Raw genomic sequence first — 24839 nt, 5'->3', positions numbered from 1 at the left:
TTAAATCAAGTTGTCACGTCGTGAGCCAATACGCCAATAGATTCGCTGAGAAACCAAATTAAACGAAATGTGAATCACTCGTTGTGTATGAAATGTAGTTAGTTGGGAGGAAGCTTGCAATAGCATTCAATAAAAGATTAATACACTACAACACAACTTGGGTCAGTTATGTAGAAGGAAAGGCTGTGGGGTGTTGGTGGTGAAGAACTCGGTAAGCATTACATGTTATCCCAACCAGTGCCTCCCGCTGCAGCCTAGCCAAGGGAACCCCCACCAGCGGCAGCTGTCCCTGTGTGTGTATAGGGGGTGTACGCAGCCAGAGTCTGCAAATGAACATCAGTGTGCCAGGAGGGAGTGACGTACGTGATGTTATTTGTCCCAATTAACTAATGTGCAAGTAATTAATCAAATCAGGACAATGACACTGTGAAGCACAGCATTGCATATTTATGGTGAATGGACCTGCAGTGTGAACCAGCGCAGCCACTGTGCTCGTGCCACGAATCCCTTACAGAAAACGCGCTGCCGCCTAGCCACGGCACTGCCCCTTTGGCTTGTGGTTAATATTTCCACAGAAACAGCACTTTTGACTTCCCACAGTGCGGTGAAATTTGTATTGTTTTGTATTCCAATATACGTGAATCGGAACAACATAACACCTGATATACAGCACTGGTATGGAATCCACATTGGGTGAGTCTATTATTATGATGACAATTGTTAACCCAGTAATGCCTCACTAAGTCTCAGAACTCTTCTTCAGGAGGATACTGGCGAGTTTCTGCAATAGGAATCAAAATAGCTGTGTGTAATCCCAATTGAGTACTTGCAGGTAATAATTGAGTGTTGGGATGTGTGGCCAATGAAAATTAAAGTGTGTGATTTCTTACAATTTTAGACAAGGCAGAGTTCCAGATATCAGAATATGGGAGTAATTTTCCTCCAACTGTGCGCAGTTTCATGTTATTTTATTAATAATTTATTGTTGAAGGTCTCAGAAGGTGTGTAACCGCTTATCTAGATTTAGGAGATCGCCAATAGTGCCGATACCTGCGTCCTTCTAGGTTTGCCCCGGGAATCTGTGGCTGCCTCTCCTAAGAGATGGGTGGAGCCAGACAGTGAAGGTGGAATAATGGCCTGTGTTTGTACTCTGTGCCAGACGTCAAGAGAGTGCGCCATGTGCAGGGGAGGTGTGGCGGTGGGATTAGGGGAACCTTCAGGGTGGGGGTCTGTAAGGCCTTGAAGCAACCAGGTAATATACAATGCCTTCCCCACCCTTTCGATACGAATGACAGAATCACAAACGAGTTAGGAAAAAAACACAATGGATTTACGAGTTATTAGTACTGACCTGGATCGCTTTCTTTTGTAGACGACGAAAACAATGACGGCAATGATCAAAACTCCTCCAACAGAGCAAACCACAGCGATGACGATGGTGATGGTATTATCTATGGAACATATACCAAGCACGTTTCAGCATCAAATCACGAGGTCATCATTTCTTGAGCAAAAGTGCAAACAATTTTAAATGAAAAACATCGTTACTCGGTGAAAACCACTACACATGTTTACAAGAATTAACCACTGTGGTGCATCAAGACTTTTGAAAGTAAGCAACTGAAATATTATATCATGAACAAATACAAGTTACCAATCATGCAAATCCTTTGGCTATGGTTGAGTAGGACACGACACGTTGAGTGTAGGAAGTAATGCATTTTAGAACTAAGACTTACCCTGTATCACTTAACATTCACTTGAAAGTATGTTTGTAAAGGATATCAGTGGTGCCGGCTCAGGGCTCTAAGTATTAGTATTTCATGACAAAGCACTTCCTAAACATTTTATATGAGGTGAGTTTACTGACAAGCATTGGAAATATCAACTTAACAAGACTTAGTAAACCTCATTACTGCATTGCCCATCACTTTGTCGAGAAAAAAAAATTGCACCAAGGGTAATGGTATATGTAACATGGCGCACTCCACAATGGAAGAGCAGCATTAATTAGATATCTTCACCGTGTGGGTTACCTTTATCCTCGCAGTGTTTTCCAGTGTAGGAGGAAGGACACTGGCACACAAGCACGCCATCCTCTACTGTGCACGTGCCTCCATTCTCGCAAGGATTCGAAGCGCACAGGTCCACTGTAAAACACAGCATTGTTAAATGCCTTGGAATCAACCACGGTGCTTTCTCGTCGTACAATACAATACATATTGCATTGCAATGTATTGTTGCGCTGACTGTACAGGCTTCCAGTTTCACAAATGATTAAATTCACAATCCTATTGCTAATGCACAAAGCACTTAACTACCTCGCCCCAGCCTACATCAGAGACATGCTATACCCATGTCCCCTCAATGTTTCTATTCTATTCTCGCAAATAGGAGCAATATTTTCAGGAGCTCAATGCCAATGTCGAGGTCTGCTAACCACAAGTGGGCTTTAGGAGAGTTCGTGTAGTTGCGCTGTTCCTCCATTGAAGGAGGGCAGACCACAGTGACCTACGATAAGATCCACAGTTTGGATTGCATGGCCATGGTTCCCATGTGGCTGCTTGTCTTTTATTTTTCCTGTTGAAGGTGGCGAGGAGGCCACGTTGAGGGTGTTAGATGGCAGCAACAAGGGTGCAACCATTTATTGTGTCACTCGCCATCCGCACACTGTCATCAACGTGCGCTTCTTGTAAGGCGATGCCGTCAACTTTGTTTTCCCTCAGGTTGATGGCCAGGAAGTCACATTCAGGTCTTGAGAGTCCTTCAATATATAGTTGGTTTCACTTGAAGACTTCATCCGATTGGTTTCTGGCCCTTAGAAGCCTTTCTTGGCATTTATCTCTGTTCATTATATCTGGATTCGAATTAATGACATCCATTTCGCCAAGATGAGGGCATTATTTGTGTTTAAGGTCTCTACGATCTGGGGATGCAGATCTTCTCAGCATTCCCCGACCGAGATGTTCTCCATGTAGCAACCCCCAGACTCTGGAACTCTCTCCCACGAGATAACAGGTTCTCCGAGTCTTTGGACATTTCTAAAGCGCGTCTTCAATGTAATCTATACAATTCCACTTATTCAACTTTGCGTTAATAAAAAAAATGGCTTTTATCATTAATTTTATTAATTTCCCATATCTCAGTGTTTAATTCCATGGGTTATTGTCATGCAGGGTGTCTGAAAGGTGTTTTATAGTTATTATTGTAATTGGGATAGGAAGTGAAACGTGGTCCTTTTCTCTAAGGTCACCATCAATATAAATTGGCGCAAATGTGACCGACTGACGGGTAAGCTTTACTGCTGAAAATTCCTATGATTGAAATATCAATCCTCTGCGGATAGATTCCTACAGAGAACAGAGTAGGAATCTATCCACATATTCTGACAATCCATTACCACTGTTACTGGATAATGGGTCTAGAGAAAACTGCAGGGAATTACCAAGGCACAGCTTCTTCATTAACGCGAAGATCAAATGCCCTATAATATAAATTGAAAATAAACTGGCTATTGCGTGTATTGTTCAGGTCCAAATGTCATGCATAAAAAATAACCACAAAATAAATAAGGCCATGTGAATTCAATCTGGTGGAAGAGATCATCTCAATAGACTTGATAATGAATACAGGAATTAAATTATCTGTAACAATTGTTTTGCTGCTGATGAAAATGATGGAGAATTGATAGTTATGGTTAAGATGATAATGATAAAAAAAATCTATATCTATTATACGTTTAAGTTTTAATGGTGAGATGCATTCATGTTACCAATTCTAAAATGTGTATTGTTTTACAAATTATTCATAACATTTCTAACAATATTTAATGAGGAACTCTTGTTGAGAATTTTAGTTCCTTTTCCCCATCCATTTTAGTTTTATTCACAAATTGAATAAATGAAGTAGTCAATTAAGCAGCTTTGGGTATGCACGTGTCCACAAAGCAGCAACCTAGATCAGTGAGTTGATGGAGACAAAGCACACATTTAAAAACATACCCAGAGTCTCGCAGAGGGCCCCGTTGTGCGTTGCTGGACATTTGCACTCAAATTTGTCATTCGTTGCCGTGCAGGTTCCTCCATTCTGGCAGGGGTTTGGCGCACATGGGTCCACTGCAAGAGAGGCATTGTGAATATGCAATTCAATGCCACCGTTGACAATTCCAGAACACAAAGCCACCAATTTTTATTTCAAGGCAGTGTTGTTGATGCATGCGTTGAGGTTTTGTTATTTGTGCTTGTGCACTACTGCCAACACAGCACGAGCAACATTACCAGGTAGTTAGTCTCATTTTAACGTACGTCAGGTGGAGCTGCAGTTGGATGCTTACACATTCTTTATTCCGCACTGCTGGTGAGCAGCATACTCTTCAGGAGCCTATAGGCTACGCGTTGTTATGTTTGGTTAATATTACATTCGTCTGTCTGTGCGAGTACAGTTCACATACCATCACAAAAACTATACAGCTCCTAAACTAATCGCTATGAAACCACGCAACTCATCAATACCAATGGCCAGATATGCATAGTTTCTGACAAGATGTACAGTAAAATACTTTCAAAAAGCTATTTTTGTGGAAATTAACATTGTCCTGCTTACCAGTGCGATAAGCACGTGTGTATTAAAAGGTGAGGGTGCGAGTGTGATCACCAAACGTGCATGTCTGTGTTTGCATGTTTCCGTGCTTCTATTTCTTTGTACATTAGAATACCCTTACAAAACATGGGCTCCCTGAATGGACTGGCATTTCAGTTTGTTACTGCAGCACGAGGTAAGAGTTGCTGTTTTTATGGCTTTAGACTGGATCAGTACTCTCAGAAAAGACAAAGTTGTCAACAGCCTTAAAGAGACAGCCTGGTTTGTGTCTGGTGCTCGCTGGACATGTCATCAATTGATCAACCAATTACTTATGCACGTGTAAAAGTTGACATGCGTTTGTAAGGCAATTGTTTAATATTGAGATTTAAAAATGTACTGTATTCATGACAATACGGTTTTTAGATGTATCGAGTAATGTTGCTTGTGAGCAGAATTTGTACGTTGCAGTTAAACAGCAGAAGCCACACGGATCCACTCACGTGAAATTTCACAATTAGTTCCATTGTAGTTGGGAGGACAGGTGCACTCGTACTCAACGCCATTCATTAAGCAGGTGCCTCCATTCTGACATGGGGATGAGGCACATGGATCGGCTGCAAAAGACAAAATTGGGACTTACACAGCATGGCCTGCAATTGCCGTGTCCAAAACGGGCCCGAATTACGAAGTTTATGAAATATATATTTAAAAGCGGTAATACATTAAAATGTTTAAAAAGTATATTTGCATCTGAAAAGGATTCCCTATCAAGTGGTACTTACCAATGGTTTAAAGCAATTAAGTAAATTTCACGTGATGAGGGCCATGCTTTACGCAGGGAAATAATTTTACACTTTATTGAAATGAGTCATTGTATCACTCCCAAAGAGATTAGTGGCTGAGTCAACCCCTGGTCTATATTATCCACACCTCCGATGAGCACGTTTGGCTACGTACGGTGCGGAAGAAGTTTTGCGTCCAAACATACAAACTCAAGGTAACAACTGTGGGTCAGGTGCTCTTAAGTTACTGCAGGGTGGCTCTCTTCATTGATTATTGTTTAGAAGAAAAACCCTACTCCTCCTACCAGCAGCATGTACTTGAAAAAAGCAAGAGAGAGTTTACGTTAAATTTATCAAGCGAGCTATGGTTCGTGATTCTTACCAGCGAAACAGCCGATGGTGAAGTTGCTGATGGTACACACTTCCTCTTCAATACAACTATATCTGTTGCATACCAACGTCTCTGTTTTCAGACATTTGCACGACTGTTCACAGGTGGATGTGTAGAACTGTTCCCCAACCTTCATTATGCACAAAGGGGCAAACACACACACACGCCAATCAATGTTACACACGTGAAAATGTGCCAGAAAATTGATTTGGTGTACAGACTTACAATTTTAGATCACAAATGAATGCTGTTAATCGACTTCAGCACATCACTCCACAAACTTGCATGAATACACGTAGGGTAGCAGAGAATATTAACATTCATGAGAACAAATTGGGACACAGATGGTTCTTGTCAATAATTGTATAATTCACGTCTCTCATACATATCACGCATTTATTCTAAACACACACCTCACAATGCAATGTGTTTCGTGCCCAGAACATTCAACGTATTACACATTTCTGCAAAACGAGTGAAACCTGAACCACCAGAAAACATGAAATACTTCCGAATAACAGCATTCCTTGATGTCCACACGTCATTCAGGTTCAGACTGCGAATCCCATCACACACAGATGGAACTTGTCTAGCTTCAAATTGTCCTGGTCAGTGCAGCAATCAGTGGGAGGCAGTCATAGCAAGATTCACCAAGGTGAATTTCACAGCTTTCTATTTAAAAGAGCAGGAATGGGGAATTTACTGTATTTGAGTGTATAGTATACGCCACGTGGTTTATCCATTCTTTGTTTGTATCATTACCTCGCGGTAGGAGTTCTCATAGAGGCAGCCGCACTGGGTGAAGGGGATGCAGTCGAAGCCGCTCATCACGAACCCGGGCAAGCACTGGCAGCCCTCCACGTCGGGGAGCTCGCAGTTCGAAGAAGCGGCCAAGTCTCCACAGGTGGACGGGCAGGCGGACATGCGCTCGACGTAGACGCTGTTTGGAGGGCACGCCGGTTCTGCGTATGCACACACACACGCACGTACCAATGCATACATGGGGCAACATACGTAAAGGCCCCAGCCATGTGTATGACTTTATGACGTAATAATAATTTGTAGCCCTTCGTCAATGCACTGCCAGATGAAGGCCTCCCCATGATGTGTGGGTCATGCGTGTTGTTGACCATACTTCACCACCCTACAAAATATACTATGCACTGTTATGAGCAGCGCATTGTCTTTAATAAAATTACAAAGGGTCTATTTGTTTAAAGTACAAGTAACACAACTTTGTTGTCGATCAGCCAATAGGCCAATGTTTTCCAGAAATATTTCCATTTTAAGCAGGCATACACCAAATATGTCTCACCCTGCTAATGAGACTCAAAAAATTGCACTGGTTCAGTTTCAGAAGTGCCCGAATAGACTCTTTTTATGAATAAAACTTGGGTCCAAACCCAATTCCGACAAAAGCACATCTCTTGTGACGACAGCAGTCCCTTTCTGAAGAAAGTGATTGCGCATTTTGTGAAATGTTAAAATGTGGGTGGAAGAGGCTCAAGGCACGGAGTGGCATCGGTGATTCATCTCACCACAGCCCGTGTGGATTCTCCAGTTGTTGGGAGTGATGCCCTCCTGTTGGCAGGCTGACGTGTAAACCTCCAGACTGCTGCAGAACAACTCCTTGTCTCCAATGTTTTCACACATGTCATACATGCAGTTCCTGAAAAAAACACGATGCATACACTCATTACCATTATTATACAAATACAGTTATGCCCAATCCTAATAGTTCCTCCAACAAAAATAATAATTTACGATTATCGGTATGTAAACACGTAATTTTCAAACTTCATAAGAAAATTTTTCATCCCTTTGTCATTTGTGGCTATGGTTAATATCAGTGGCGAGTGATATCTGAATGAGTCCTGGGCCACCCTTCACCAACACACACTGACCAGCGCGGTGAAGTATGGTAAAAAAAATCCATGATCAACAGGCCATGGGGAAGCCTTTTCCCAGTAGCTGATTCACAAAGGGCTGTATATGAATTAATGTAATTATATCAGCTAACTCAACTGGACCAGGTGTTTATACGGCCCCATATTGTAAGTGCCTTTTCCAACTAAAACTCAGACGATATTTAACTTCCCTTTCTCAGCTTGGAAGAAGGGCAACTGACTGGCCATGATGTAACCCTGCTACATAAGCCCTTTTGTACTCTCATTGATGAGGGTAGTGAGGTGTCAATGCAGTCCTTTGAGTTGTAATATGGTGTCCATAGAGGTATGATAACTACACAGCCGGTTGAACAGTGTGATTGAAATGTTGGACACATATCTTATAGACTTAAGATGATTTATGGCTAGGTATTGGACGAGTATTTTTGTTTATAATATAAAAAAAAGAGAAAGCGAAACGTTACATTTTGTACGTTAATTTTTGAAAGGGTATTTTCAGCATGAATTGAGAATCCCAAAGATTTTCTGGTAAAACACCGCCATGATTGATGTGCATTTTGTGCCATCGTAATTTTGAAAGTACTGGACACGTGGACGTGCAATAGTTTGTTGGCAGGCCCCTCCACGTCTAGAGGAATTGCTGAAAGCATCGAGGCAGCATGCTGTGTCCAAATAAACTAGCTTAGAAGACATTCAATAGACCTGGCGATTCCCCAGTGTGTGATGAAACTCGTAGTAATTTATTCATACTATCATGGGTCTGTGGGTATAGCTTTAAAGTGCCTTTGAAGGATAATATATTTAAGGAGCCGCTATGGGGTAATGGTGAGCGCAATGGACTTGCAATCCAGAAGTTACCAGTTCAATACCATCTTCTGGCGTTGCAGTTCTCAAATCCCCCCCCACCGCCGCTGTCTAGCCAGCAGTGTTCAACAAAATCGATCGGCAGGTCACGTGTGGTGGGGTAAAGTGTGGGTACGCCCACCTCTTCCAACAAATATAGTTAACGTGGAAGAGTAGACCAAATACCCTCTAGAGTTCGCTGGAGTGGAGGCTCCTCCATCAGCAGTGGCACGAGTGAGAATTTGCAGGGTTGTCACCACCTTTACATCTGTGGACACCCTGAATTTTAATACTCATATACCACGTATTTAATGTAATACAATGCACCGCTCATCTCAGCTGTGGACGCACGTGTAATACGGGTCCCATGGGGCGGCGATCCAGCACTGCTCGAAGGGCCCAGCGGAATCATGGAACACTCCGCAGGAATTCTTGTTCTGCAGCTCTGCCCATTGCTCATCGCTGCAGCTGAGGTTGAGGTCATTCCGGGGTTCCTCAACGAGACGTTTCGACCTGTACTCACAATGTACAACATTAACCGCCATTGCAAAGTATTAATTAAGCCGTCATGAATGTCAGAAGCAAGTCGAAGTCATTGTAGGCTACAAAAGGGGGTTTGCCAGTTTTATTTGGCGAGTAGATTCTAATCTTGCATATGGAATATGTTCAAGAGATACAGTAAATAATAATGTCAATGTCTGCTAGCCACGACGAGAGGGCTTCAGGAGAGAGTTTGTGTAGATTTTCTGTTCCTCCATTGAAGGAGCGTAGACTGCAGTCTGTTACTTTATGGTCCATAGTTTGGGTTGCATGGCCACAGTCGCACTGAGGGAGAGACGGTAGCCTCCTCCTGGTGGCCCACCGGTTATGTGTTTTCGTGTTACCTTAAATACATCTAATCCCATGATCTATTAAAATTGACGTCATTAATTCGAATACAAATAGTATCGGTAGATACGAAGAGTAGAGGAAAGTAGATTTTTCAGACGTTACTGCAAGAAGTATAAATCTCACCTGAAAACGGGTGACTCGTACTGCTCAAAGAGGCTGCGTCGGTCATTGACTTCCCAGCTGTTGCCAAACACGTTCTCGGAAGTAACGAGCGATCCATCGGGAGTCTTGAATTCATCACTCGTGTCCCCATTGTAATTCCCACACAGGCCACACACTTGGCCAGCATAAGAACTGGGAATGGTCACGTCTACATCAATCACAAAAAAAAACAACCTTCAACACTCGATTCTGTCGCACCACTTTCTACATATATATAGATCCTTAAAGGAAGCCATAACCCAAAAACACAATAACAATGACGATTGTTTACCCCCCCTGAAAATAATCTTCACCTTGTTCTGATATAATCTTTTTTATGAGGATCCTACACTGGGATGTTTGGTCAATATCGATATGAGTGATTCATAATCAGTTTATTTTGGGTTAGAGAATCGTGCCAGTTGTAATGGCCAATTTTTTTCAGCTAAACCAATATTGACACTGTTGGGTGGTGGGGGCTAAAACATAGATATGCCTCCACAATTTAACCCAACACAAACTAATTATGTATCGTGACACTGGTGATGAAAGCCGACGTATAAAATTAACAATTAATCAGAGCTCGATACGATGTGGGAGGAAACTACAGCACCTGGAGAAATTGACACATTGAAGAGGATGGCACTCTATAAACAGATTCCATATTGTCAGTGAAACAAATCTATCTATAGACTGAATGCATTGCTGCACTCCCTTTTACAAGCATCTCGTAGCACTCACAACCATCGCCTAATACACTGGGTACCCATGCTGGTCGTCACCCATTCAAGTACTGACCAAGCTGAACTCTGCTCAGCTTCCAATTTCTGACGAGCTCAGGTGCATTTAGGGTGATTTGGTCGCGAGCAAAACAAATATTTCTTATTTCGTAGATACACACTCGGGCCATGTTTCCTGGGCTATCCGCCACGAGTGTGAGGTCACAGAAGCACTTGAGTCACCGCACAGGTGTCACCCACTTCATAAAAACGTCACTGCAGCGGCTAGGTATGTATCTGCAAAATGAACGGTCTGATTTTGGCTCAATTTTCCTTTAATAAAGAGGTTTGTGTGCCATACATTGTTTTTCATGTCTTAATTTCCAGCTCACCCCACATGTATTAAATGGCAATAGGAAGTCGCTGTCTGTAGAACTGTTTGCGATATGTATTAACTGCATCACGTGATGAAGGTAATCACTGACGAGCAAGAAGCAATTTCATTATCCAGACTCTTTACCTGCGTGTGATTTGCGATCGAATATGACAGTCAGGCCAAAGTCCGTCCTGAGCACCATCTTGTGGGAGGTGTGCACGATTTCAAGTCCCTCCATGGGATTCGATGGGGGCTTCGTTCTTACCCCATTCAGCTGCAGAGCAAGAACATAAGTCATAATGGATAATGTGGTGGAGCATTGGGCAAGTGGACACTGCTTTTGCACAGATGTTAATGAAGGCAGTAACATAGGCAGTGGTGGTGGAACCCAGGGACGTGCGGTCAGGGGAGGCATGGCCTCACCTGTCATACTCCAATGAAAATAGCTGCTTTACGAAAAGTAAATAATAAAATAAATATTAAGATTTTTCCACTGATCTGTGTTATAAATGCACATTTCTATATGATTCCAATCATTTCTTATAGTCAAAATCTCCAAATTTGCGGAGCTTCGCTGAAAATACAGAAACTGGATGGAGCGCGGGCAATAAGCGCGTGCCTGTTACTATCTCTCTGCATGTCACCAATGTAATGTTTGTAGACCCCTTCATTACATGTCCTCGCCTTCCATAGTCCATGTAACTTATTTCACGTATGTGTATAAAGATATTTAGGGTCGCTGGTCTCGTCATAAAACCGCAATAAAAAAGCACCAGGGGAGGCAGTGATCACATCTGCCTCACTATGGGGGCCGTGTCTTGAGCCCACGTAATTGACGCTCGCTCTCCCTCCACGTTAGTCGGCTCTAGCAAAAAAATTCCAGCAGCTGCAAAAATGGAAAACGTTATATCTAACCTTGAAAATTAAAAAAATTGGACTTTCAATCAAAACACGGAGTGATAAACAATGGAAGACCAATGCCTGAGCTTAAGAACCTACTTCAAACGAAGGGACAGAAAATAACACGGTCGTTTCAAATGGAGTGGTACGAATATTCGCCTCTACTGCTTTCCCTGCCTTCTGTTCTCCACTACCGACAACGTTTGGACTAACGCGGGATTTTGTGACTTGAACAATCTACTAAGAAGCCTCAATAAACATGAAAAATCGACAACTCACATTCAAAGCCAAATTGCTTTAAAGACTTTTGGAGCTTCAAGGATAGATCTGGCTTTGAATGAACAGTGGAAATTAAACAGATTCCTGCGGAGGGAGCTGGTAGGAACGTTGGGTTGCTCGGTCAATGGCCAGGGTCAACGGCGGCGTGGTGTATTTCGCAAATATGCCCGACTGTGAGGGCGGGCACAAGCCGGCGTGAGTAGGTTAAACGTTGAGTTTTATAAGGGCACCACGAGGTGACCAGCCCCTCCCCTCCCCTCCCCACCCAGCCCCTCCCCACCCTCCCCACCAAGCCCCTCCCTGCACGACGGACGGACACAATAATCTCCTGTATTCTGGTGTAACCAGGAGGTTCCTACAAGTAATATCAGCATCCACAATGCTTAGGTAAAGGAAACCCGCGAGGTTTTAAAAGACCTTATTAATGCGACCTGCTTCCTCGCCAAACAGGAATCCGCATTTCGTGGTAACGATGAGAGTGCAAGCTCTTCTAATCGTGGCCACTATGTGGAGCTATTACATGCTTTTGCTGAGAAAGATGAAACGTTAGCTAGACATTTGGAGACATCTACTGTGTTTTCTGGCTTATCAAACAGAATACAGAACTATTTAATCGAAGCAGTCGGTGATGTAATTAGAAATGATATCAAAGAGGAGATGAATGCAGCCCCATTTGTTGTAGTCGAAGTAGACGAGACAACGGATGACACAAACAAAGCCCAGGTCTCTGTAATTTTGCGCTGTAGCTAAAAGTGAGGTGACTTGTGAGGTGAGGGAGACGTTCTTGGGATTTGATGATGTCAGTGATGACAGACGAGCACTGACTATTGCTGATTATGTTTTTGGAGTGTTGGGGAAATACAATTGCGTTGAAAAGCTGGTAGCTCAGACTTATGGCGGAGCCTCTGTGATGGCATCAGATCTTAATGGGGTGCAGGCCAAGATTAAAGAAAAGGAACCTGAAGCCACGTTTACCCATTGTTATGCACACAAATTGAACCTGGTGCTCGGATTGTATAGTTCACAAATGGTGGGGAACGAATGCAAATCACCCGGACAGCTCCTCAGCTTTTTTGCTCAGAATGATCTGATGCAGACGGTTCCCGAGGTAATAAGGTTACTCCAGCTGGTGGTGCTCACTATACCAGCTACAACAGCGTCCGTTGAAAGGTCGTTCTCTGCTTTGAAGTGACTCAAAACATAGTCGGAATCGGACTGACCAAAGACGACTTTCATCCCTGGCAACCATCTCCATTGAGATGGAGAGACTTTTAAAACTAAAAGAGAATAAAGAGGACTTTCGATTTAAAGCTTTCGTGACTGCAGAGATTCATCTTCTTGGTTACTGTACTGCCATTTTCAGGCTACATGTTTGATAATAATTTAAACTTGTAACACGCTGTACAGTATTCGCTTGCTCGCAAATGGAGAGAACGACTCTGAGGCGCGAGGAACCACAGACAAACGGGAAGGTAGCCAGGCAGTGAGGAGCCGTTGCCGAATGAGCTCTGCGGTCCTCTATATATTAATGAGTGCTTACACGTGGAAAGAAACTGGAGCACCTATCGACAACCCTCATTTGTGAGGGGCAACACTCTATTCCATAAAGAAAGAAAATATGGAGTCTACATTATACTGTACTGCATTCTCTCGGCAAGCCATGGGATGGAATTCCAATGCCCACAGGAATGGGAGTTTCACAACATTTGTGTGATTCATCAACCCTCACTTCCACAGTGATAGATTACATACATGCGCCACCACCAACTACCAGATTAATATGCATTTCTGCACAATCCACAAACTCTACCGTAATCCATCAACCCTCGCTGGCGTCACAGGTGTGTAACAACACACTCGGCACTTTATTTACATCGCGTTCACATCTCAGTTTACCTCTCCGCATGATGTCATGGAATATTTCAGGGGTGTATGTGGAAACTGCTGCATACATCAGTAACTGACAGCTCAATCCGATATGTTTAAAAAAGGTTAATGGGAACAACGCCGCACCTCGAAATCCTTTCTGTCGGTAAACTTGATCTTGAAGCCGTACACGTAAATGTACACTGCATCCAGGAAGGATACACGGTGGTTGTGGCCGACGCGCTTGTTTTTGCCGAGGATTCTGATGGGCAGGAGGTTATTGTTGTCCCCACAGCTCTGTACCAGCGTGTATGTTTCACGACCCATGAAGTGGAACAGCCTCTTGTCAAAGGTCTGGTAATGTGGGTCCCCAGATATTGAACACGTGCTGTAACCTGGCACAGAGGATAAAATGTTTCCACATGGGTTAATTTTTTTTTTTTACAGAAAACTCAGTAATGGAGGGCTAGGAGAGCGAGGGCAGCGATGCAGTTAGTCTCAATACACAAAAGTGTTAAATGCACGTACAAAAGCTATCAACCTCATGCATTATGTAAAACCGACCAGTTCCTGAAAAAACTGCATTTTCGGGAGGCAGCAGAAATAACAGCCCATGAAGGTACAAATTAAGACATTTGGGATTTGCACACCCTGTGCCATGCACACAAGAGCTTTGCTCAACACTTACTGACAGGCTGGCAAGATTCCTTCCCATTCTTCAGTTGACAACTCTCGTGTTCCACACAGCTGTGCGCCTCACAGCTCGGATTGCCAGGCACCGAGCAAACGCACTTTCGTTTGCAGTTGTCACTAAGCCAGGACTCTTCAAACTGGAAGATGCACGGAAGCAATGCCACGTAAGTTGAAAACACTTAATTTATAACGGATAAAAATTAATCACATTTATACCACGACTGCTATGAAAAAAGCGACTTAAAGACACCTCGTAATAATAATCGACATCTTACACACCACACTCAATCACCAGTTTAGTCGATAATAGGTTTTCCCCCTTTTTTGTGGCAACAAAACAGGTGTTAAGATGTAGATGCTCACCCCGAGCTCTCATTACTCTGATAGTGCATTGTCCTTGGGCTGTACGCCTTTTGCCGTCCTCTGGTCTAACACCGTTTGAGACGAGGCTCAAAAGAAAGCTGTCTCTGGTGTGGACCAATCAGTTTCAAGGATAATGCATATATTATCAGAGTGTGTTTTTTGTTTGCATTCTGACCACAAGCATTATGGTTAATGCAGACATGATTCCTTGTAAAAGGTTGCAGTTTGGCGTTTTAACATCTTAACACCTGTTTTGTTGCCAGAAAAAAGGGGAAAAACCTATTATCTTATTTTGGTACTGGCAAAGGAGGTCCCAGCACCAGCTTAGTCATACAGAGACCTCACACACCCTTCCCACAAACTAGGCGCATACTGAAGTTGTCATGCAAAGCGAGTACACAATGTTGCAGCGAATGAGACAAAAGCCCTCTTACCAACGCTGTTCAGAGAGATCAGTGGGATTATAGTCTTTTAGCATTCCAAAGTAATGGCATATTAAGTATTTTGTGTTGCAGGTGGCATCACAAACATTGGCATCACTCGTGTAGAGAATCGGGAAATTAGATGAACACATTGCTTTTGGCCAATGCATAACTGGAGTGCCCCCATAAAGAATTGAATTTACATTGGGGAATTTTCATAGCAGTGCATCACATGTTGAGAAAACTCCCATGAGGGATGACGTCATGAAATAAATTCAATAGACCTTTTTTCTTACGCTAAATGACACATATATTGTACATATAATGTTCACAGAATGGGAATCACAATGACATGTCCAGGTCCTCCAAGCTGAATTGAAAGAAAATATGTTAAAGTCTAACTTTACACCATGATTTTTTTTGTACAGTCAATGATGACTGGCCTGAAATCGTGAACTTGCTGCTATACTTGAGAACCAATCTAGCCATAGGTGGCTACTCACATTTCAGCGTGGACTCAGCTCTTCAACGCAGACATTATCTCTCTGATCCACCCGGTATCGTGCGTATATATTCCATTATGTCTTGTACGCTAGATATTCTACTAATCAGCTCCTGCAAGTGTTAACCACAGAGAACGAGAGGTGCGTGGAGCAGCACAGTGTGCGTGGACCACGCGGAGTCTCTCTACCCACCGAGTGGTAGTTGTTTTCGTCGTCCCAGCAGCCGCAGGCTTCCAGCGACACGCAGAGATCGTCGCTAAGCACGAAGCCCTGGTCGCAGACGCAGCCCTCGGCGCACCGAGCCGCGCTCTGGCAGCCGGCCTCGGCGTAGATGTCCGAGCAGGTGGCCGGGCAGGGCGAGGCGCACGGCGTGTAGTGGGTGTTCGGCGGGCATGGCAGTGCTAATAAAGAGACACGTACGGATTTTATCATACGGGTGTCTTGGTTATGTTTCAAATGATTTTGTTACGTGTTGTTTATATTCTTGAGAATGGCAGCAATATGTTCACAAGCTTAATGACAATGCCGAAGTCTGCTAGCCACTGCGACACGGCTTCAGGAGAGAGTTTGTGTAGTTGTGCTGTTCCTCCATTGAAGGAGCGCAGACTACAGTGTGTTACGAAATGGTCCATACTCCACATATTGACCACATGTTCTCTTAGATATAGCTCGGAATTTTTGGTTTAAAAAAACATAAGCAGAAAAGGAATATGTTGCTTATATTTCAACCATGGAGGTAAAGTTGCTGGTGTCTAATTAAATTTTTTCTCATAATGGATATCTATAAATTTTCAAAAAATTCCTCAGGCAGAAAACTTACGGCAGAAGGTTTCATTGCGCCACAGGATGTTGATGCCCTTTGCGCGGCAGGCCTCCGCATAGGCCTGGAAGTTATCGCACAGCGTGCTCTCCATTCCGTGGAACTGACACATGTCGTAGATGCACGTCTTCAGGAAAGGCTCGGGATCTATCTCGGCATGGCACTTGGCAAAGGCTCCTGAGGTAGAGATAATGACTTCACACATCTTTTTATAGGCCTCTTCATTGATTGGTTCACAGCCGGGAATGTGCGGCTCGTCTGGTTTGCAACTGTGAAAAAATTAATCACACGCATGGTTATCTTTATTGTTATAGACATAAACATATGCGTGATTTTGACAAAAATAATGTGATAGACTAATGCCACTATATGAAATAATGATAAATGTTTCAGGTACTTAATGTTTTCATTGTAAATTAAAGTAAGGATACATTAAGCAATGTTGTGGTGTGGTGGTGCAGTGGTTAGCACACCGCATTATGAAACCACGTGACCCAAGTTTGATCGTCGGCCATGGATACGTCAGTGGCAATTGACATCTGAACTCGTCTGGAGTCCCCCACACTTCACCAACCCACAATGTAAAGCTTGGTCAAGTATGGTCAGACAAACCCGACGTGAGGGGCCTTTCTATTAGCAGTGGATTGACACGGTGTTATATACATCACTGTAATGTGTTATTACCACATGGAACATGTTATGCTGTGTGGCTTGTACGATACCAAACCGTGCACATTGGCTGACTCACCCAGCATCAGCGTCTCCCTCGGCCTTCCAGCTGTCTCCGAGCTGGGCGGCGCTGGTGGCAAGCTCCCCGTTGGGCATCAGGTAGTCGTCTGTGCCGTTCTGGTTGTAATTGCCGCATAGGCCGCACAGCTGTTGCACGGTCAAACAAGAACCAATGTAAGACATTTTTGACATGATCACGACATATGTGTCATGGGTTAATGGGTCTATATAGAAGATGAGATGGACTCTACATTCATTTTTAATCCTGGTAATTATTGACTGCAATGATAACCAGTGAATTTAAATGTATAGAACATTTGAGATAGCCTGGACCATGGCAAAAATAAAGCCTGTCTACGTGCATTTAGATTGCGGAATGGAGTTAATGATGCGGTGTGGGTCACTGTGCAGTCATCGTTCATGCGCAATTATTCCTCCTTGCATCCAAGAATTGATTACATTAAACTAATTAATAAACCTTCCAATAGTTACTTAGCTAGTTATAACGTTCTATCAATCCCATCCCTGTATTACAATTAATGTATCCGTGCGGTCATAATAAAAGTATGGTATTAGCTACAGGCAAAACCATCTAAACGAATTACAGCGACAGTGTAAAGAAATATTTCAACATATATGTCTGTATAGGACAGGGGTCGGCAACCAAAATAACAAGAAGAACCATTTCTTTCCAATTCGGTACAAAATTCAGTATTTCAAGAGCCGCAATGCATCTGAGTACATACTGTACATACGTACATATCGTCAAGAAGCAGCCCGTAAAGAGCCGCATGCGGCTCCGGAGCCGTAGGTTGCCGACCCCTGGTATAGGACATTGTTCACCATGAAACCATTAAAACGCATGCTGCTGTCTCCTGAGAGGGCATCCATCACGAAGACGGAGCAATGAAATCAGTTCTTGTGCAGGTGCTTGGTGGGGATTGTCAAATTATGGGCCATGCAAGATGACGTCAGCTTGGGAAAGCCTTCATCCATCAGTGAATCGATCGCGGCTGATGATGATGATGCTGCCACCTCGTTTTAGGATGGAACGTTCACACAGCTTTGCTCAGTAATCCATTTTCTCTTTCAACCCCATGATTCAATGTAGGAACATTATCACCTCTCAGGTCCACTACCCTTGCCGTGGTTCTCTCTGCCACTGCCACTGTGTGATACAGGCCCTGAGTATGGGAGCAGTGAATGTTATTTAAACCATTCCTTCGAGTGTGCCTCTGATATTTGCTGTTGCAAGGTAGGTGCTGAGTCTCCGAACCAAACTGACCTTGTTAAAGTAAGTACTTGGAGTGTTGATCTCAAGGTGATGTTTTCCATCAAATTTGACTGTGACGCCAAAATCAGTCTCCAGGAGAACGTAGCTTCCGCTTATGCCGATCTTAACCCCTGGGACCAAACCTTCGATGGGGGTCTTAACTCGCTTATCGTCGACCTGTTAAGAAAGAAAAATCAACCACGATGCATGATGTGTTTTACAAGACCTCTGATTTTTACCACACACAATTACTTTGTACGATTAACTACATATCACAAAAGACAATGTAACCCTGTGATACATTGTACGTTAATCATATCTGCTCATTGCCAAAATCATAATGGAACCATTATTAAAAGTTTTCAGATGTTTTGACGTCACAGCAAGGACATTCCTGCTTTTAAAAAAAACTTAACTAAATTCACATGATAAGCTTCCATTAACATATACTTCTCAAATACATTTAAATGTTATACTTATTTTATATCTACTGTTTAGCAAATGTTTCAGGGAATGCTGATAAGATACTTTTTTTGCAGTTCTTTGTCAATCTGCTCCCCACACCACGTCAGTGATTGCTTCACCACACCGGTTAGTGGGGTGGGCTGCTTGGCACCAGTTCAGATATCACTCGCCACTTATGTTAGCCACGGCCAGCAATCGAACTGTGAGATGGGCACTCTGCCGCACCCAATCTGCCCATAAATAATCTTCTCTTTCTCAACTGCGACTGTACGGTCTCACAGTGCCCAATCCGTGCGTACCAGCACGCGGTGGCTCTTCTGCAGGATGACGCGGTGGCCCGCGATGTCGACGATCACGTGCTTGAGGTAGGAGCCGGACGCCTGCCCGCGCTCCTCGTTCTTGGCGGTGATGGTGAAGGGCGTCACGTTGGTGTCATTGCACACGTCCACCAGCGTGTACGTGCATGTGCCCATGTAGCTGATCATTATCAAGTCAAAGGTGAAGTAGTGGGGATCTCCGGCAACGTGGCACGTGGCGTAACCTGGGGCACAGAAACACAACCAGGCCCTTCTCACGACAAGCAGTGGGTGCAAACGACTGAAACCCACAGACAACTCTACATGAAATTTAACTCGAGATATGTCCAGTCACCGATGATCACATACAGACGTATTAATCAATGGTGCTGCTGAAACTTCCACCTTTTTTATAACCCTGAATGAAAGCTTAAAGTAGATTTTTTTAAAGCAATAACAAATGTTAAACCATATGGTAACGCAAAGACATAAGTAGTGTCATCGATACATGAAGAGGCCATGGCTGATGAGGCCAGTTCATGTTAATCTAGATTATCTCCAATGTGAAGGTAAAAGAAGAGAGCACGTTGGTTCGGATGAATGTCCCTGTCGGGACTAGCTAAACTCCTGGTTCGACACCAATGGGCACTGATGAAATTGGATAAAAAATGATTGTTTATTCAATTTAAATTTAAAAAGTGGGTATGTCTCCCCATATTCAAACACAGATTTGGTGATATCCATCTCCAATGGTTCAACAGTAGAGTGAGCAACTCACAATCGCAATGTTCCAAGTTCAAATCCTGGTTGTAGGTAAACTTAGCCCATCACCCCTCTGGGTTTGATAAAATGGTTGCCACTTTGTGGGGAAGTCGATTGTGGTTAAACTAACTAACTGAGCTTTGGACTAATATTCAGAGGTGGCATGGGCACACGTGATTGGCCATCAAAGTGGCTTATATCATTATATGTGGGAATTTAAAGTAGCAGTCAATGAAACTAAACACATGTTGCTTCGTGTAGAGGGAAGCACCAGAGGACCCGCAAAAAACTCCACACGACCATGGGCAGAGAGAATATGCAAAGTCCGATGCCATGATCTCCTGCATACCAGGTGAGGGAGACAACATCTCACCACCGTGGTGCTTCTATGGATAGACTCGCACCCACCACAGGAACGTGGAATTTAGATCACTGGTGCAGGGCTCTAAACAGGAGATGAGCACTGCCTCAATGCTCATATCAGCAGGGAATCATTTTTATCTGCATTAGTGTTTACAATTCAGATGGAAATTCCACGCTCCTGTGCCATGGATACATCTCTCCACAAGGCAACCTCAGTTAGATATTAATTATGTAGTAATAATTTTTGTAATTCTGAAGGGATGATGGGCTGGGTTGCATTATAACTATGATTTTAACTCACTGTCTTCCAAACGAGACTATAGCGCTCTGCCACGGTGTCTGTGTTTGATCGTTGAATATTTATGTCTTAGACAAAACAAATACCCTTGCTGTGGCAGCCCAGAATGCCATCCTCCACCGTGCAGACCTCTTGCAATCCACATTGCCAGGCATCGCAACTCGCGGATCCGGGCCTCACGCATGTGCAGCGCCGGTCGCAGGTCTCCGATTCAAACCAGTTCTCCCCGAGCTGCAACCACACGATCATGAAGGCAGTGAAAAAGTCTTGAGAACGCTACATGAATCGAATAATTTTCACCACATTCCATTGTCATTGGTGGTTGAATTTTGTATCAAGTGTAATCAGATAACCACAAATAGTGGAATTTGTATTTTAGATTTTAAAAAAATCAAATGCTACCAGATAAACAATGAAAAAAGGCACACTATTTTAACACGTAGGCTTCTGCGAATAATAATATGACTCATAATTAATGTTGGGCTAGATCACGTACGTAAAAATGTGTTGTAAACCCTCCTCCACCCGACACAGCTAGTTAGTAAAGCTGAGTAAGGTGGTTATTACTTATAGTGAAACGTCAGGCAACCCAATTGTTAAATGTGATGTGGATTTATTTTCAACACACTGGTGTGCTGAAGCAGTAATAAACTGGCATGTTTGTTCACGTGACAACTTTTATAATTGGCTTTGTCGGGTGGAGGAGGGTTTACAACACACTATTTATGCAATCTGATACAAAATCATCTAAGGCACAGTGCACCCATTAATGCCGACTGGAAAGATACGGTGGGTTTACATGAGGGTGAAAGAATGAGTAGAACTCACCGGGTGGTAGTTTCCGTTGTTATCCAGGCAACCGCACTGCTCCGCGGGGACGCACTTGTCCCCAGAGAGGACGAAGCCGTCGTCGCAGACACAGCCCTCCCCACAATGATGGTTGCAGCCACCCGGGAGACTTGCGTTGCTGCAGGTGGCCGGGCAGGGCGGTGCACAGCTCTCATAGTGGCTGCCCGGTTTGCAAGTGAGTGCTGTGGGTGCCACATGCACACACACACACGATGGTTTCTACTAAATAACAAAACCTCTACAAATCATCTGCAATAGCAACAAATTAATTTTAGTCGAATTTAAAATGTGCATATTTATAAGTGCGAAGATTGCTTTTATTTCAGTTCAATGCCATGACAATGACATATCCACAGATCTTCAAGGAATGCACAGATGAAACTGATGAGAAAAAATTTAATTCTATCGCAACTTGGAAAGAAACTGACATTTAAACCAATCGAGCTGTACCTTGCCCCTCTATTATTTATCATAGGGAGGTAAAGATGCCGGATGTACGTGACAATTACGTATGGTGGGCACCTTAAACCCAATTCCATGACGACTGAGACTCCTCTCGTGCCAGAGGCATGACACCTTCAGAACGGGAGAGCTCAATGCCTCACATCCCTTCTGTGTGTCTGCTCAGTGTGACACCACAACCATGACAAATTGATCGGCTGCCTCGAGACTGCACGCCTCAACTGAATGTGGCACCCGTGGAACCAATTATATTCTATACAAATGTTTTGGTTAATGTATATCTATTTTTTTAGCTTGAAATTATGGAATACATCTGGCATGGCACAAAGAAAGCGCAAACAGCTCTTGTCTATGAATTCTCATCTACAGTTTGCACTACGAACATCAAAATATGTATGAATGTAGGTAATATTTGTGAGTTGAGAATGGTTATGCGGCCCAACAGAAATTATTTGCCAACTGATTATAGCGGTAGAATAAGCTGTGCCACATGTGTGATAACTCACCTCTGGGAGTGGCAACCCAGTTCTACCACTTTGGCTTTTTATTTGTTTAACATGGACACGACATATAGGGTATCCATTAATTCTTACTCAACAATCCTGTTCTGATAGGAACAAAGCACAGGATTATAACATGTGGCAGTGACATCACAGTGGGTGCTGCACTCACGGCAGAAGGTGTTGTTCCTCCACGTGATGATTATGCCAGCTTGGGCGCACTGGTCGGCGTAGGCCTGCAAGGCCTGGCATAGCGACAGGGGGTTGCCGCCCGTGGCACACAGGTCGAACACGCAGTTGTCGAAGAAGACTTGTGGAGGCAGCACCGCGTGGCACTCTTTGAAAGCTCCTGGTCACAATGATGTCAGGAAAGGTGTGTCGGGTGAATGCAGCTTTGTTATTTTAATCTTTGTAGGCCTCTGCCTAGCCTCACTTGCATAAGGAGGGATTTGGGCTTTTGTATGGTTCCATTTCCGAATACAGTAGTAATTAAACCATACCAACCTCCCCTTGTAATGCAGAAAAAATATTTTTGTTAACCTCCAGTTCTTCACAAGTCTAAAAATAATTACAAATCAACGAGATCGATTAACATTACAACACGCGCTGGACACATATAGTTACCCGTACCATCACACTGGACAGTTTACCTTTGATGACAGCTCTTTCAGTCCTAACACTATGATGACAAAATAAATGGCTTCAACATTTTCAGCAATAATACAGGTGTTCATACACCAAATATACACCTATTGCAAAGTATCAAGTCTGCATTAACCATACATGCTTGTGGTCAAACATGCAAACAAAGTGATTGGCCAATTATTGAATGTAGCGTTATCGCTGCCTCTACCTTGCTGGTGTCAAAGGAGATCTGCTTCCTCATTCCATGCATCAAAGCTGCTGTACTACCTGTATGGTCGATGATGTTCTATAAATACACAATACTTAAGTCGCATTCACTTAACTATCTTATAAACGAGGCCTTGAAAACAATATAAAATAATTGCACTATTTGCAGAGTAATACTGCACGCGTGTGGTTGGAGTAGAGGCACCGTGGTTTCTGCACTGCACTATGCACCCAGCATCCCGAGTTCGATTCTTGAAAATGGCTAAACATAGGTGGAGAGTGACATGTCAATTGGCTCTGGCCACCCACTGCTCAAACGTTCACCAGTCCACGCTGACCAGCATGGTGAAATACGAAAAAAAAACCATGACTGACATTACGAGGAGAGGCTTTCATTCAGTAGTGAATTAACAAGCACCAGTAGTAGGTTATTTCGTCGTTATGTTGTGTAATACTGCATAATGTGAATAATGGAAGTGGTTACACAATAATGTGCATTAAAGTACCCAGATACTGAGAATTGACATTACCATTGGGGTCGGTGATTAAGCCACAGAATCCCTCTTTTTCAAACTCCTCCTGTGTCGCTGGATCACACTCGGGTCTTCCACCATCATCATCTTTGCATCTGCCAAAACAAACACCAAGGAATACCGGCATATCACTGTCCTATGAAAAACAATAGTGCAATATTAAGTTATGGTAACAGTAATAACAATATGCTTGTGATAATTATATTTAAGAATTTCACGATTGTTTTTCAAATGAGTGAAAGCTTGCAGATGTCATAGCAGGAACACCACCCCCCCGCCCGCCTGCCACAATTCACAGCCCTTTGTCAATCCACTGTTGGATGAAGGCATCTCCACACCGTATTGGTAATGGTGGTTGTTTGCGGACCAAGTCACTGTGGGTTGGTGAAAGGGGACCCAAGACCAGTTTAGACATCAGCTGCGACTGGTGTTAGCCGTGGCCAGGAATCACACTCAGGTCGCTGGGCTCAGTGCATGGGCAAATAATACTCTCCGAACACACACAATAGCTGCTTATGAGTATAAGTTTGTTTTCTGAATGTAGTGAGAATGTATGAGTTTTCAAGGGATTGATGGGTAAAATCTGTTCTAAGGTACACAGATAATATTTTTTTCAATAAAAATGTTAACTAGAAAATCCCTTGAGATGGAACATCCACTTGCAAGAGTTCCCATGGTATGCTTAATTAATAGACAAATAGTAAGCTAGCACACAAAATCAAGACCAAAAGAACCAATAACAAAGAATTGGGCCCACATGAGGGCATTACGCTCAGCTACAGCAAGAGATGAGTGCGAGGGTGACTGCTACTCACTCATCCGAGCTGTTCACCGACTTCCAGCTGTTTCCCAGTTCTGCCGAGGAGGCGGCCACTGAGCCGTCTGGTTTCAGATTGTCATCTGAGCCATCGCCATTAAAGTTTCCTGCAAGTTTACAACATGAAAGTAACGCTAGTGTGCAAAGACATCTCAGTGCACGA

The 24839-nt window shown here is 43.4% G+C and overlaps 1 protein-coding gene across 35 annotated transcripts in view; it reads right to left on the bottom strand.

Annotated features, from left to right (window-relative positions):
- LOC144734361 (IgGFc-binding protein-like) overlaps window positions 1-24839 on the bottom strand; it is a 149977-nt gene that overhangs the window by 4177 nt on the left and 120961 nt on the right. For all 35 annotated transcript variants that reach the window (XM_078616468.1, XM_078616471.1, XM_078616479.1 and 32 more), the window contains 22 exons: window positions 24675-24783; window positions 23857-23954; window positions 22647-22823; window positions 21492-21694; window positions 20750-20894; window positions 19244-19485; window positions 18492-18656; window positions 17226-17353; window positions 16478-16746; window positions 15850-16058; window positions 14365-14506; window positions 13824-14071; window positions 10776-10905; window positions 9519-9705; window positions 8856-9017; window positions 7293-7423; window positions 6517-6716; window positions 5746-5884; window positions 5082-5195; window positions 4002-4115; window positions 2037-2150; window positions 1352-1451 (listed from right to left, as the gene is read on the bottom strand). In XM_078616468.1, the coding sequence (XP_078472594.1) occupies window positions 1352-1451; window positions 2037-2150; window positions 4002-4115; window positions 5082-5195; window positions 5746-5884; window positions 6517-6716; window positions 7293-7423; window positions 8856-9017; window positions 9519-9705; window positions 10776-10905; window positions 13824-14071; window positions 14365-14506; window positions 15850-16058; window positions 16478-16746; window positions 17226-17353; window positions 18492-18656; window positions 19244-19485; window positions 20750-20894; window positions 21492-21694; window positions 22647-22823; window positions 23857-23954; window positions 24675-24783 (3526 nt within the window). The remainder of the gene's footprint in view (window positions 1-1351; window positions 1452-2036; window positions 2151-4001; window positions 4116-5081; window positions 5196-5745; window positions 5885-6516; window positions 6717-7292; window positions 7424-8855; window positions 9018-9518; window positions 9706-10775; window positions 10906-13823; window positions 14072-14364; window positions 14507-15849; window positions 16059-16477; window positions 16747-17225; window positions 17354-18491; window positions 18657-19243; window positions 19486-20749; window positions 20895-21491; window positions 21695-22646; window positions 22824-23856; window positions 23955-24674; window positions 24784-24839) is intronic.

This window comes from Lampetra planeri, chromosome 51 (genome assembly GCF_965212315.1).
Source record: "Lampetra planeri chromosome 51, kcLamPlan1.2.h2, whole genome shotgun sequence".
NCBI lineage: Eukaryota > Metazoa > Chordata > Hyperoartia > Petromyzontiformes > Petromyzontidae > Lampetra > Lampetra planeri.
The sequence above is the reverse complement of the archived record's forward strand: the minus strand, read 5'-3'. Positions and strand labels throughout refer to the sequence as shown.